Here is a 13,880-nt window from a genome sequence, read left to right as displayed (position 1 = left end):
TAAATGGAGCGAAATAAATTATAATTTTTTTATTTCATATTTACCCTTTTAAAATAACATCACTTGATGTCGGAACTGACCTCGAACCAGATTAAACTGTGATGAAAACAAAAAAAATTATCTCCTTATTATTAAAAAATAAAATAAAAATCCTTCAACAATTCAACCACCAAGGCAAAAATTTATTTTTAATACTAAAAAACACACCAAATCAAAAATGGAAACTGAAAATAATACAAATAAAAAAAAAATCGATCAACTAAATAGCTATTTATTCACAATAATTCTATATTGGTGGATCCTTTTGGATAACCATACAAAATATATAATAGAGTAATGAAGTAATAGAAGCTGGAATAGTTATTCAAAAATAAAAATAAAAAGTTGGAATAGAGTTTTGTATGACACATCATCATATAAATTCAGTGTAAGGAAAATTCAATATATTTTGTGTGCCATCGAAAAACAAAGGACTCATTTGAAACACATTAGGCTATCAACAATGGTTTTGGGTTTAAACCCCAATTTTTTCACTTCCCAATACTCCACATCATTTTCTCTCTCTTCCACATACCAATTAAACTATTATTCAACTTTCACTCCTACAATGGTTTAGTTTAAGCCAAATACTCTCTCTTCCAACTCACTTTCATATACCTCACATTCTTTATTTATATTATTTAATTTTGTATAATAATAATTATTATTTATATTTTTTTGAAATAATGAATATTTTTTTACATATTTAATATTATTATTCTTCCTTAATTTATCAGCTAAATTTATGAATATGACCATAATTTTTTTATTATTATTAACTCAATTAAGATACGCAAAAACAACTCGATTATAGTAGAAATTGTTACACACGGAGTACAATTAGTAAAACACATAAATAAATAAAAAGTGTAGCACACAATACAAGTTACTCGACACATGAAATAAACCAAACTCGTAAATCACACTTTAAAATACTTAATCAATGCTAGTCACGAAACATTCCAAATGTTTTCCAGATATGCTCAACAAGATCAGCCTTCAACTGGTGATGTGCACTTTGATCGCATAATGGGTTGTTTGGGAAGAATGGTGTCCATAATGCATCATGGATCCGTATTGTGGTGGATAATTTGGCACAGTTGAAGGCATACCAAACATAGGTGCAAAACCATAATTTGATGGATTTTGAGGTTGTGGTTGGTTAGGGTTTTGGTTGTTCACCGGAAAATTGCTTGAACTTTGGCTATGAAATGGATGATTATTCATGTTTTGGTTGTTACATGAGTAATTGTTTTGATCCATTGCACAAATAAAAACTAGAGAAGGAAGTGTAAAAATGAGTTTTTTTTTTCATGTTAAAAGTATATGAAACCATATCTCTATTTATAGAGTTTTAAAAATTATGAATTTTGGTATTAAAAAAAAAATATTTAAAAAAATATACTATGCAATAATTGCCCTGAAAGTATTAGAATAAATAAAAATATACACACCCAATCAAAATATGACAAATATATATACATTTAAAAAAAAAAAAACGAAAAAACAAAACCCACCTAACTATTAAGCAAGTGCATCACACTTGCTGGAAGTATCCAATCTGATCGTGCCACGTGTTCATTACACTCCATCATCTTTCCACTTTCCCACTCTCCCACTTTCTCTCTTTCTCACCTTTTCAATTTAATCCCGGTTGAATAAATTCAACCCCTCTCTCCTCCATCTCATTCAACTCCAACATTAAACTCACCATTGCATCTATTCAACTCTTATTTTGGGGTTTAATACCCACCATTGTAAGTAGTCTTATGTAATGACATATATTAACGACGAGAAGAGGAAAAGAAAACATTCGTTTTGATTGAACCAGCGAAAATTTTACGACCAAAAATGTAGTGGCACAAGTGGTAGATACTTGGGTCCATAATCATTTGGTTCTGAGTTCGATCTCCAATCGGTGCGTATAGAGAAACATTTGTTGGAAGAAGTCAAGTCAACCCAATAAATTAATCTCAGTTACCTCGAGGGGATTAGTCTCTATAATTCCGCGCGAATGATATCTTTGATTTACTAAAAAAATATTTTTTTCCACTCAATTATACACTAATTTTATTTATATAGCTAACTACTCTTAATAACTTAATAAATTTAATTATTAAATTACCCTAAATATTTCTAATCAAATTTCTAATTAAATGGTCTTAAATCGTTATGGGACAAGTGTTGACGGTGATACATAATTTTTTTTTCACAAATAGTTTAACTATATTTTATAAAAAAAATTAATATTTTATTCTTACTCCTAAAAAAAATTAACTTATTTTTTTATAGAATAAATTTTTTAATTTAATATAATGATAAACTTAAATATCGAATAAAAATCTTGCACAGGTTTCTAAACTAGTTGAATATCAAAATTTCATTACTTTAAAAAAATCTCAATTGTCTTAATTAAATACTACATGATTGATTTAGATTTTATAAATCTTAGGTTCGTTTGGCCCAACTTTTTTTAGAGCTTATGCAAACAGCTTATACAATTTTTATATATTATTATAAGCTTGTCATGATAGTTTATGATAAAATAGTTTATAAAATTACAATTTTTACTGAACTTATAAAATAAATATTATACTACAAAATAGAAGTAGAAGAAAGAACCGCCTTTATTTTGGGGGTGTGTTTGTTTCAAGGTATGAAATTGCATTCCTTGGAATGATATTCCTAGGAATATTATTTCCAGGAATAACATTCCTACTCATGTGTTTGGTTAAAATTTAGATTTCCTGGGAATGTTTTTAAAATTTATATAAAATAAAAAATTGAAAAAATAAAAATGCAAATAAATGTGAGTGGTAGTGGGAAGTTATGATAAGTTATAGGAAGTTGAGTTTTATTCCCATGGGAATGTTATATTCCCACCCTATTAGCATGAGAATAACAAGTGTGGAAGTTATGTGTAATTAACATTCCTGGGATTAAAAAATTCCTGGGAACAAACTTTCAAAACTTGAAACAAACATAGTAATATTACATTCCAGATCTCATTTCCAGGAATAACATTACAAACCTTGAAACAAACACACCCTGGCAATTGTATCTTATATATATACTATTCCCTCTCATCAATTGCATTGCGTTGCCGCACAGTGATCAAATGGCTCTATGTAGCGGAACCCTAACATTACCATCACGCCCTTTTGATCTTATTATTGAGATATTAAGTATGTTACCTGTGAAACTCCTTCTTCAACTTCGATGTGTTTGCAAGTCGTGGAACTCTCTAATCTCTCATCCCAACTTCGCCAACAAACATCTAAATCTTTCAACCACACACACTTTCCACTGCCTAAAGTATATGACTCTATACTCAGTTATGGCGAGGGAGATAGAACTACTTTGCAGTTGAGTGTTTTTCGGCATTCCTTGTGCTTGATTTTTGGCGAAGATGTTTGGATTATGAAGGAATATGGAAATAAAGAGTCTTGGACCAAATTGTTCACTATTTCTTTAATGGGAGCTCCTCCTACACCATCTTATTTATGTGTCCACACAATTCTTATTTTTGAGAATGATCAAGTGCTGTTGAAGTGTCTAGTAGGTTTCAAATGGAAGTTTATTATTTACAATTGTAAAAATGGTACTTCAAAGTTTAATGTATTTGGAGAAGACTTTGCAATCTGCTTTGAAAGTTTGATATCACCTTATTCTATAAGTTAGGATACAAAAGCAGTGGTATGTCACTTGAGCAAGATATATAAAATGTGTTAATTTTATGTTTGATATATTTTTATATGGAAATTAATATAACTATGTCCCCTATATCGTTATTTAATTTATTTGCAACACTTGTCATTTATTTTCGTGAATATGATCAAATATATAAGGGAACAAAGTTGAAATTAAGGTTTTTCTCTATTAACATCAAGTGTAATGCTTCAAAAGATAAATAATCAATGGTAGAAATCGAAATTAGTAAATGAAACCTTCAAAAGCTTATGCGTACATGTTTACCGATTTTTTTTATGCGTTGAAGAATATCCTTAGTACTTGTTCAAACGTTATGTGAACTGTCAAATATTTGAATATTGTAATTTATCTTTAGCATTAATTTCGACAGTTTGTGTTTTGAAATTGGATGTTAAGTTCCTTTATGTTGTTCTGTGATGTACACTAGGAAAATAATTATGTCATTTCAGCATAATTCAATGAACTAAATGTATACATTAATCATATAAGATCAAGTGTATCAGCTTCATATCAGACATAACTTCATGTAAAACATTATCAGGAATATAATATATAGACATATTTTTATGCATAGTCCTAATGTAATAATAGGAAATATGTGAATCTCATTTCTATTAAAATTCTGATCATTTTCATATGTTTAAACACCATAATTCATGCTACTTTCTCTCACATGGTCACACAAAGAAGCAAAATATGACCAAGGAAAAAAGATTGAGGAAACTAGAAAGTAAACATTTATTTTAACCTGTTCTAATTACTTTAAGTGGAAGCATGCATTAAGGGAGTGTTGGAGACTGCAGATGAATTATCCTCAATTTTCAAGGTGATCTTTGAGTCCATAGTTCTGTTGTTTAGAAAATTTGAGTACCAAACAGAAGAAAGTTTAGGTTGTCTCCTCAAGGTTGGATCTTCCAAATCTATGTAATATAAGCCAAAACTTGCTTTATATCCACCTAGTAACTCAAACACATCCAAAAAGGACCATACAAAATAACCTCTTATATTCAGTCCATTCCTGTCAAGGTGATCACAGCAACAGAAAAATTATGGAGAGGAAAAAGAGAGAGAAAAAATAACAACAAAAACAACTCGATAAACCTGCTACAGAAGAGGTCTCCCGTTAGACATCTTTTTTTTTTTGGTGCTTATCAATTAAGGACACCCTAGAACTAAAGGAATATTGGAAATGCATAATTGAAAATGAAAATAGCAGTACCTTAGCATATCAAGCAGGCTCCCTATGTATTCATTCATATATTTCACCCTTGGCCAGTCATCTAAGGATGAATTTCTACGTGTTTGTTGACCTGATGAGAATTGAAGTTCAAAGATTCACATCATAGCTCATGAAGATTTTGATGTTATTGATACAAGTACAGGTAGAAATATACTAGGTTAAACTAAGTTTTCAAAAGATTAAACCTTATCTGTATCCTAACCTTATTTTTATAAATAGATTTTTTTTAAGGATCTTTAAGGGATGCACTATCAGGGTAAACCAATTTTAGACAAGTATCTGATGAGAATTCAATAGTCTAACATATCAGCCAACTTTTATAACTAAATCTTAAAATTAATAATATGAAGTGGCAAAATAATATGTTCTTAGTGAATGTATGCAAGTTAGGCCATAGGTTCATGACAACAAATTTGGCCTATTTTCATCCCTAGACAAAAGGATTGGGAAGCATTCAACATATTTATCTAAAGAAGACATACCAGTTTCATGAATGTAAATTGGAAAATTGCCATAATTATTCTTCAATGAATGAAGCAGCTCTTGCAAAATCCAGGGTATAACTGGAATCTAAACAAATCAATCAGCTAGTAAGTTGGAATATATTGAAGTTTCAACTTTCAAAGAATAAAAGGAACTTCAATGTTCATACTCTACTTTTACCTCATCTGTAGATGTACCATTTCCAGGGAAGGCTAAAAATAGAAAGAAAATAAAAACATTAATAGATGAATTACCTCAAAATTAGATGAAAGAGGCATAGAATAAAGTGAAATTTATGTGTGTGCTACTTGTTTAAAATCAATATAGACTGTTATGCAGCACCATAAATGACACAGAAACAATCATACGTTTAAATTCCACAGCCGTATCTGCTGTGTAATCTCTATTCTTTTTTTGCAAGCTTTTCGCGTTGTTCTTAATATAAAATGCGTAGTAAAAATTGATTCCAAGGAAGTCAATGGAGCCCTTAACCAAATTTGATTCCCTACTGGTGAAGAAAGGAAGCCTCGAGCCAACATTCTTTTTCATGATGTCAGGATATTCTCCAAAAATGAAGGGATTCATAAACCTTTCACCACAAAGAATAGATAAAATTAATTCTAGTAATTCATTATTGTATATGGAAATTGGTCCTCGAAATTGTAAGTATCGGTTGAAATAGCCCTTCAATTTTGCGAGTTGTCAAATACATCTCTGAAATTGTTAAATGTAATTCAAAATGTCCCTGCAGTGAAGTCCTACTGTTATAAGCTATGACGTGACACGACAAATGATCATGTCACATTGCACAATAATCTTACATCAATACCAACTCATTAGGGACATAACGTCAATGATTGCAATTGGGCATGGACAAATTATGGGCAAATTAATCCCTAAGATATTTAAATTATCTCACTAACATGCCACATATTTGGTTAATGTGTCTGTCATGTCACAGTCTCTAACGGTAAAAGCTAATAGAGGGACTATTTTGATGGACACTTTATAATTTCAGGTTATGTATTTGCCAATTCACAAAAACTGGGAACTGTTTTGACTGATGATACAATTTCGAAGACAAACTTGCATACTCTAAAATGGTATGACAAAATTACAATGACAAAATATTTTAGTGATAGATATCATAACCAAAATGTTACTTACCACCCAGTATAGAAGTCTTGGGCTCTTTGAGTAGCAATTATGTCTTCACTAGTATTTGTTAGTGGAACAAAACCAAAAAAAAGGAGATTAAACCCAATAAATCCCTGTTGCTTGGCCTGCAAGTTACCATAGGTTTCATTTTTAAAGAGAAAATACTTTGATTATCATAGTGAAAATGATATCATAACTACGACTTTATATAATATCCTGCATAACTATGCAATGTCGTCAAATAGTGACTAGCCTATAGCACACAATAGCATTATAGTATAGCGGAATTTAAACAAATTGCTATAGTTCTCTGATACTGATAGTTATGACAGATTTTATAAAAGGAAACGTGGGCAGAAGGATACAGCTAATCATTCCCTTATAGGAATGTTTCCTTATTCAGCGAGGGAAGAGAAAGTAAATCTAGATCTGATTGATTAAATAGGAGAGTGTTTCCCTGCCATTGTTTTTTATGCATGATTTGAGTGGTGAATTTTACCCTAGGAGAGCTAAGGCCTCTCGAAGTGCCTCATTTATCATTTACAGCTTATTTCCTTACATTTTAGTCTTCTGTTTGTATTGTGAGCTAGATCCTACATGAACTCTAGCTATTTCCAGCAATAAGAATTTCTATTCACTACTATATTCTACTGTTTTATTTTATTGATCAATGTTTAATCGTAATCGAGATCGAGTCCTATCAATTGGTATCAGAGCCTTGGTTACAATCCAAAATCCAATCACCGAATAGAGAAACGTGTTGATGCGTTAGAACAAAGGATGAGCAAAGCTGAAGTTGCAGTTGAGCAGCTTCGTCAGTTGGTTTTGGAACAACAATCACGACCGCCACCAGTCACGGTGGAGCAGATTCGCGAGCTCATCCTAGAACAACGGGATCGTTGTAACCGTCGTCGGGGGCGACCACGGGAAAGAGATCACCACTATGACGAAGAAGAGGAATGGACCGATAATAGCACGTGGTCGTGGGACTCACAATCTCAACCACAGCAAACTGACGGTGATAATGATCAGAGTTTCTGTGACGTTGAAGAAGGAATTCATCTCAACAAATTAGAGTTTCAACCAGAAACAGAATTGAAGGTTTGTGAAACTGCGGTGAAGGTTGTGACAGAGAAGATGAGGGTGCTATGTACGACGGAGGAGAACGATTGTGCACCTACACCAGCTTTGCAGTCTCGAACACCACCGCTGAACGTCGTTCGATCTACAACGACACTAGTACGGCAAGTTGCGCCGCCCAAACCTCCAGTGTCCAAAAACTTCCAAATCATTGAAGCACCGGTAGCGCACACACAGCTACTAGAGCCAGACCCGTCAGATTCCAACCAATCAGTGATGGTCCTTCCACAACGAGTTCCACTACCTAAACCTCCCGATCCGGAAAATTATGTTCAGGGGAATGGGTCGTTGGCCAAGCTACCACCATCATCGCAGTCACTGACCACCGATTCAGGAGCAGAGATAAGTCCACCACCACAGGCAACACCGGCGAAGATGACCTCTAGATCGACCGAGCAGATCGATCTCACTTCAGTTGAGAAAAATCTGGAAAGACGAAGGGCAAAAAAGGTAATTTCTATATTGGGAGGAATTTTAGAAAAACTGGGGGCAAAATGGGGAATCTGTGAATTTGGTACATCTTTTAATCTAATGAACCAGACCCATGTTAATGAGGTTTTGCTTTTTGAGATATTCACCAATGGGGCAGGAGCAAAAATAATAGAGTTGGCCCAATTCAAAACTAACAACTTGTGGGTTCAGAAAAAGGGAAATTCACATATCCCAATTCAAGGGACAGAAGAAAGGTTACTTTACCTTCCTTGTGGTCTTGGTTCACTACTAATAGTGATTAGAGATGTCAAAGTGTTAGATGTGTTAAGGATGTCTACATATGTCATTTCCCAGTGGCAATATAAAGATGTCAAGGCATTAGAGGTGCTACAGATGTTGACATATGCAATAGCCAAGTGGGCATTTACATGTGAGTATGCATGGCATGCAGGGAAGAAAATAGGTGTTCATATTTTCATTCCAAATCATTATGTTGGCACATTGAAGGATATCAATGTTACCAAGGAGCTAAGCAGACCTGTCGTTGTATCTATGGGAGTGGGGAATTCTAATCTAATTAGGATTGATTGTTGGCTCAAACAACACAATAACAAAGTTATACTATCTACTTGTGATGCAATTCAGTCGGGAGCTATTAAACAATTATGGGCACTTGCAATTATATTTCAAACATATGTATTAAAGAAAGGTCATGCCAAAGATCTTGTTGGTGTGGCAAAGGAAGCATGTCAACAGGCCTCTCATAATGGGTTAGATGTGGTTCTAGTTGATATAGCAGAACGTAGACATGATTATGAATATTTTATCTGTGATAACATGCTTGAGTTCAATTCAAGTCTTAAAGACATGGATAAAATTGGGGGTCAACCAATGTTGGTGAAAAAGCTCTTAAATCCAACTATGGACAGCAAGAACAGAGAAAATGGCATAGCACCAGCAGCAATTGTTTTTCATTTAACCATTTTCTCAATAAAGGATGCAGTCTGTGATTTTATCATGCTTCTTGATTTTGTAGAAAAGACGCCACTGGATATACTGATTACTGACAAGTATAGTGGGCCATCAGATGTCAAAAAGTTGAGGCTGAAAATGATGACCGCAGTTGCAAATGAAAGTAACACAGGTGAGATGGTGACAGAGCAGCGTGAATATAATGCCAATGCAGACATTCCAATTGCGAGGAAATCAATTTGGGTGGTTGTGAAGATGGTATTGCAACAGTATGATGTCAAGGTTGTTGTTGTTCCACTTATTCAATTTCTTGAGATGGAAAGGGGCTATTTTATCTCTAAAGCTTTGATGTTTGCAACTATGATATTAAATTCATCAGTGAGGATAATACCATGGGACCCCGGGAAATTCAATGTGTTTAAGGCTAAAGTTGATTGTGAAAGTTGTTGGAGAAAATCTTATTCAATCTATGGTTTGCTTAATTGGGTCTATGGCAAACATAATCATTTCCAACCTTTACCAACTAGTTTGAATGAAGAGTGGCAGCTGAAACCAGAACCTGAAGAAGCATTAGATACCAGAAGGAATGCAAGTGGGGAGGTTGAAGTGTTAGTCACGCGGAAAGGACTTCTAGGTGTTGAGAACTCTTGGGAACTAGCTGACAAGATGAGAAAAGAGTTTCCCAGATTCCTCCTTGAGGTCAAGGAGAATTTTGAAGGGGGAGGTATTGATAGTTATGACAGATTTTATAAAAGGAAACGTGGGCAGAAGGATACAGCTAATCATTCCCTTATAGGAATGTTTCCTTATTCAGCGAGGGAAGAGAAAGTAAATCTAGATCTGATTGATTAAATAGGAGAGTGTTTCCCTGCCATTGTTTTTTATGCATGATTTGAGTGGTGAATTTTACCCTAGGAGAGCTAAGGCCTCTCGAAGTGCCTCATTTATCATTTACAGCTTATTTCCTTACATTTTAGTCTTCTGTTTGTATTGTGAGCTAGATCCTACATGAACTCTAGCTATTTCCAGCAATAAGAATTTCTATTCACTACTATATTCTACTGTTTTATTTTATTGATCAATGTTTAATCGTAATCGAGATCGAGTCCTATCAGATACGCTATATTTTAGTACAAAGTGTTGTCGAATAATGATCACAGAAGCAATATAGTGTTGCAGCAACATAAGGTGCATTTGAACAAATCGCTATTTTTTGTGATTGACAACACTATTACTAAATGTGTAAATATTTAGATGAATGACAAAGTAAAGTGGTGCATGTGTCATACACTGGTTTACCTTGTACTTAATTCTATACAGTCTTGCAGCTGATGCATGTGCTAACAACATATGATGAGTTACCAAATATGGCTCAGTTGAAGAATTTCCTTTGGAGCAGTTAAATATAGACGAAGGAGAACACCTTTGTGGTGGTAAAAATCCTGCATCATAGCCCCCAATTGAAACCACATTCCCTTCATTCACTGTGGTCCAGTGTTTAACTCTATCTCCAAACTCTCTGAAGCATATATCTGCATATGCTGTGAAGTCTTTTCTGCAAGAAAACATACATAAATATACAAATGTTACTTCCGGAAAGATTTCTTATTTTGTGTTAGATATAATTTGTTTAATTTGATCTCCTCCTATCTAACACAAAATGGTCATGTTAATAGGAAAATTTTAGTTTGGAAACCATACATAATTCTTCTACTAACCCATCCTCCATATTCATCTTCAAGTGCTTGTGGTAGATCCCAATGATACAATGTAACATGTGGTTGAATTCCTACAAATGAAGGGGGGAAATGACTATATAATTGAAAGGCCTTATTTTTTAATGTTAATTGAACTCAGTGTTGTCGAATAGCGATTACAGCAGCTCTCTAGCAGAGCGGAGTTTGAAAAAATTATTATTGTTCCTCAATACGCTATTTAGTGAAATAGAGGCAACAATAGCGCCATAATACTATAGTGTAGCGGAATTTGAACAAACTGTTATTTTCCACAGTCTGCAACTGACAACACCAATTGTACTTTTTACAAGGTAAAACTAGTTCGCAAAAGAACCTTGGCTTGTTAGTTCATTGATGAGGTTGTTGTAATATTCCAATCCCTTAGGATTTATTGGCCCTCTCCCATCTGTATTAAAATGAGATCAATGTCAGAATAACAAACAGTTGATGCAAGAAGCTATGAATTTAAAGATTCTATTAAAGAGATTCATTAATTGCACCATAATCAAATTAGTCTTGGTTCTACAAATTAGCTCCAGAATCAAACCAAGTACAATCATCTCCAGACATTATTTTTAGAAATTAGTCTTGAATCTGATGCTAAAATAATTACTTTTCTTAGATCTTAGTTCATATCAACACATACAAGAATCAATCATGTGTAACCTTTTGTAAGATCATACCTGGAATAAGTCTTGACCATGATATAGAAAATCTGTAGGCATCTAAACCCATTTTAGACATGAGTTGGACATCATCCTGCAAGAAATGAAAGCATATATGTAAGGAAGACTACCTAAATTAAAACCAGTCTCTTCTTGGTAAGTCAGATGACAGATTAGATATATTTTATGGATCGACTATATTAGATGTTCCTATAGTGTATACCTTATATTTGTGATATTGATCACATGCAATGTCACCATCTCCCTTGTATAGCCCTCCTGTAAATTTAATTCAAATGCCGAATTTCAATGTTGTAACTATGACTTTTTAGCATCAACTTATATTGTAAATAGATTGAGATTTTATGCTAATTGATGCACTTGCAGGGGCATGGTAACATCAATATAATTTCTCGACACCAAACCTTGGACTTGGATTATACGAAACTCTCATAACAATTGTTTTATGTTTTCTTTTTAGCCAGTATTCTATACATATAGCCAAAAATTCTTACTTATGTTCCGGATATGAGAATTTTTCTTATATATACTACATTAATCGCAATATGATGTTGTAGGTGTCAGCTCAGCGGTAAGAGTTTAATATTTAAATAGGCAAATACACCCAATGAATTATCCTAAGGAAACACTCACAAAAATTGAAGATGGTAATACAAATAAATAAGAAAGAGCAGTACCATTGCCAGAATGTGCAAAGGTGTCCCATATGCTTGGCTTCCTTCCATCTTCATTTGCTGCACCTTCAACCTTTCGCATCATCCAAAATACAAAAATTAACACCAAATTAGCTTTAGAATGAAAATATAAGTATAGTAAATAGTGAGAACATCAGAATCAACAGAGCTAATTTAGCGTGTCTAAGTCTAACCATAAACAAAGAACCAAAATTAATCATTTGTTTAATAACTTTTAACTGAAATTTGGTGTGCATCATGGTTAAAACAATATGAAGATATGTGCTTTTGGAGGCTCATACGTACGCCTACGAAACACCCTTAGTTTGTTGATGCAACATGCCAACATACACAGTCACATTTTCTACTTTCTTATTTTTTTTTCTCTTTTCTTGAAATCAATATAACAAGATAATACAACGATAATCATCGGTTAGATTAATGAAATTTAACATCTACAATAAGTTATTTAACAGTGTAACTATGACGAAAGTTATTTCCAGTTTAAATGTATCCTCCACCTTATCTACATACTTATAAATATACATTGCAAGGCATCAAATCTAAATAAAATTAAGGTTTGATGTATACATGATATTGGATCAAAATTAACTCCTCTAATATATTGTCCTCCTATTTGATTCAGACACCCCTTGTGTGTTTGTTTGTGTATGACTATGGTTGACTCTGAGGTGACAAAATTTGATTTTTAATGAATTGATTGTACAAATTTTTCATTTTTGTTTTGACAGGGAAAAATGTGTTAATAGGCTCAAGATCAAACAGAGGGCATGCAAAAGATACACAAGATTTTGCAAATTGTACAAAAAAACCTCATGACAGACATCTCTACAAAGAATTCACAGCAAAACTTGATTATGTAAATTGATTTATGTTTGAACAATAAATTTGAGAGTAAAAACAAGAACATGCAAACATGTCAAAACCAATTTTGAGAAAGTGGAACCTGATAAGCTGAAGTTGAAGCACCAAACAAGAAGTGAGGAGGGAAATCATTCCTGCTGAATGCATTAGCAATAGAGATCACTGATACCAATACAGCTGCTGCTAACAAATTCATCATAAGAAAAGGAGGACTTTGATCAAAATTAATAATAATTAATTCTTCTTAGTTTTGTATCTTTTATTAACATTTGACAACATATGTTAAGTATATATTATACTATTATTATTTGGAATACATACCTCAGCCTATTGTCTATAGAGCCGTCTGGTGGTCCTCCTAATTCCATTTGTGGACTTTTTTTTGAAAAAAAAAATTGGTATTCGGCCCTAGGATCGACTAATTGCTTCTCTCACTTGTGGGGTTCCATTTAAAGCCAGAGTTTTTTTGTTTTGTATGGACTTAACCCATCGAAATTAGCATCAGAAAAAATCGAACTTAAGACCTTGAGAGGAGCATATTCCAAAGATCAACCAACCCAAGTGGGTTCATTTGTGGACTTTGTTATTTCCGTTCATTTCAACTTTAATAATAAAATATGCTTTTTTGACATTTCTTTGTCCTTTTCATACCTTATTCTCCCTCACTCCATATAAAGGGAATCAGATTTGGTACATTTAATGTGTCACACAATTTTGTGTCTCA

General features: G+C 33.2%; 1 protein-coding gene across 1 annotated transcript; it reads right to left on the bottom strand.

The window, feature by feature from the left end:
- Positions 1 to 4,258: 4,258 nt before the first annotated feature.
- Positions 4,259 to 13,456, bottom strand: LOC123924877 (beta-glucosidase 11-like). The gene is made up of 13 exons (XM_045977856.1): positions 13,239 to 13,456; positions 12,275 to 12,344; positions 11,800 to 11,855; positions 11,595 to 11,670; positions 11,246 to 11,317; positions 10,877 to 10,964; positions 10,475 to 10,730; positions 6,641 to 6,756; positions 5,842 to 6,062; positions 5,654 to 5,685; positions 5,473 to 5,560; positions 4,970 to 5,060; positions 4,259 to 4,768 (listed from the first exon to the last, which is right to left on the bottom strand). The coding sequence occupies exons 1-13, from the start codon at positions 13,353 to 13,355 to the stop codon at positions 4,513 to 4,515; spliced, it is 1,539 nt and encodes a 512-aa protein (XP_045833812.1). The 5' UTR covers positions 13,356 to 13,456; the 3' UTR covers positions 4,259 to 4,512.
- Between the last annotated feature and the right edge of the window lie 424 nt (positions 13,457 to 13,880).

Source organism: Trifolium pratense, linkage group LG4 (genome assembly GCF_020283565.1).
Source record: "Trifolium pratense cultivar HEN17-A07 linkage group LG4, ARS_RC_1.1, whole genome shotgun sequence".
Classification (NCBI taxonomy): Eukaryota; Viridiplantae; Streptophyta; class Magnoliopsida; order Fabales; family Fabaceae; genus Trifolium; species Trifolium pratense.
The sequence above is the reverse complement of the archived record's forward strand: the minus strand, read 5'-3'. Positions and strand labels throughout refer to the sequence as shown.

Coding starts and splice junctions, on each gene's coding strand:
- LOC123924877 (XM_045977856.1), bottom strand. CDS start 13,355: ATGATGAATTTGTTAGCAGCAGCTGTATTGGTATCAGTGATCTCTATT. Junction 11,856..12,274: donor CTTTGCACATTCTGGCAATG/GTACTGCTCTTT, acceptor TTAAATTTACAG/GAGGGCTATACAAGGGAGAT. Junction 4,769..4,969: donor AGCCTGCTTGATATGCTAAG/GTACTGCTATTT, acceptor TCACCTTGACAG/GAATGGACTGAATATAAGAG.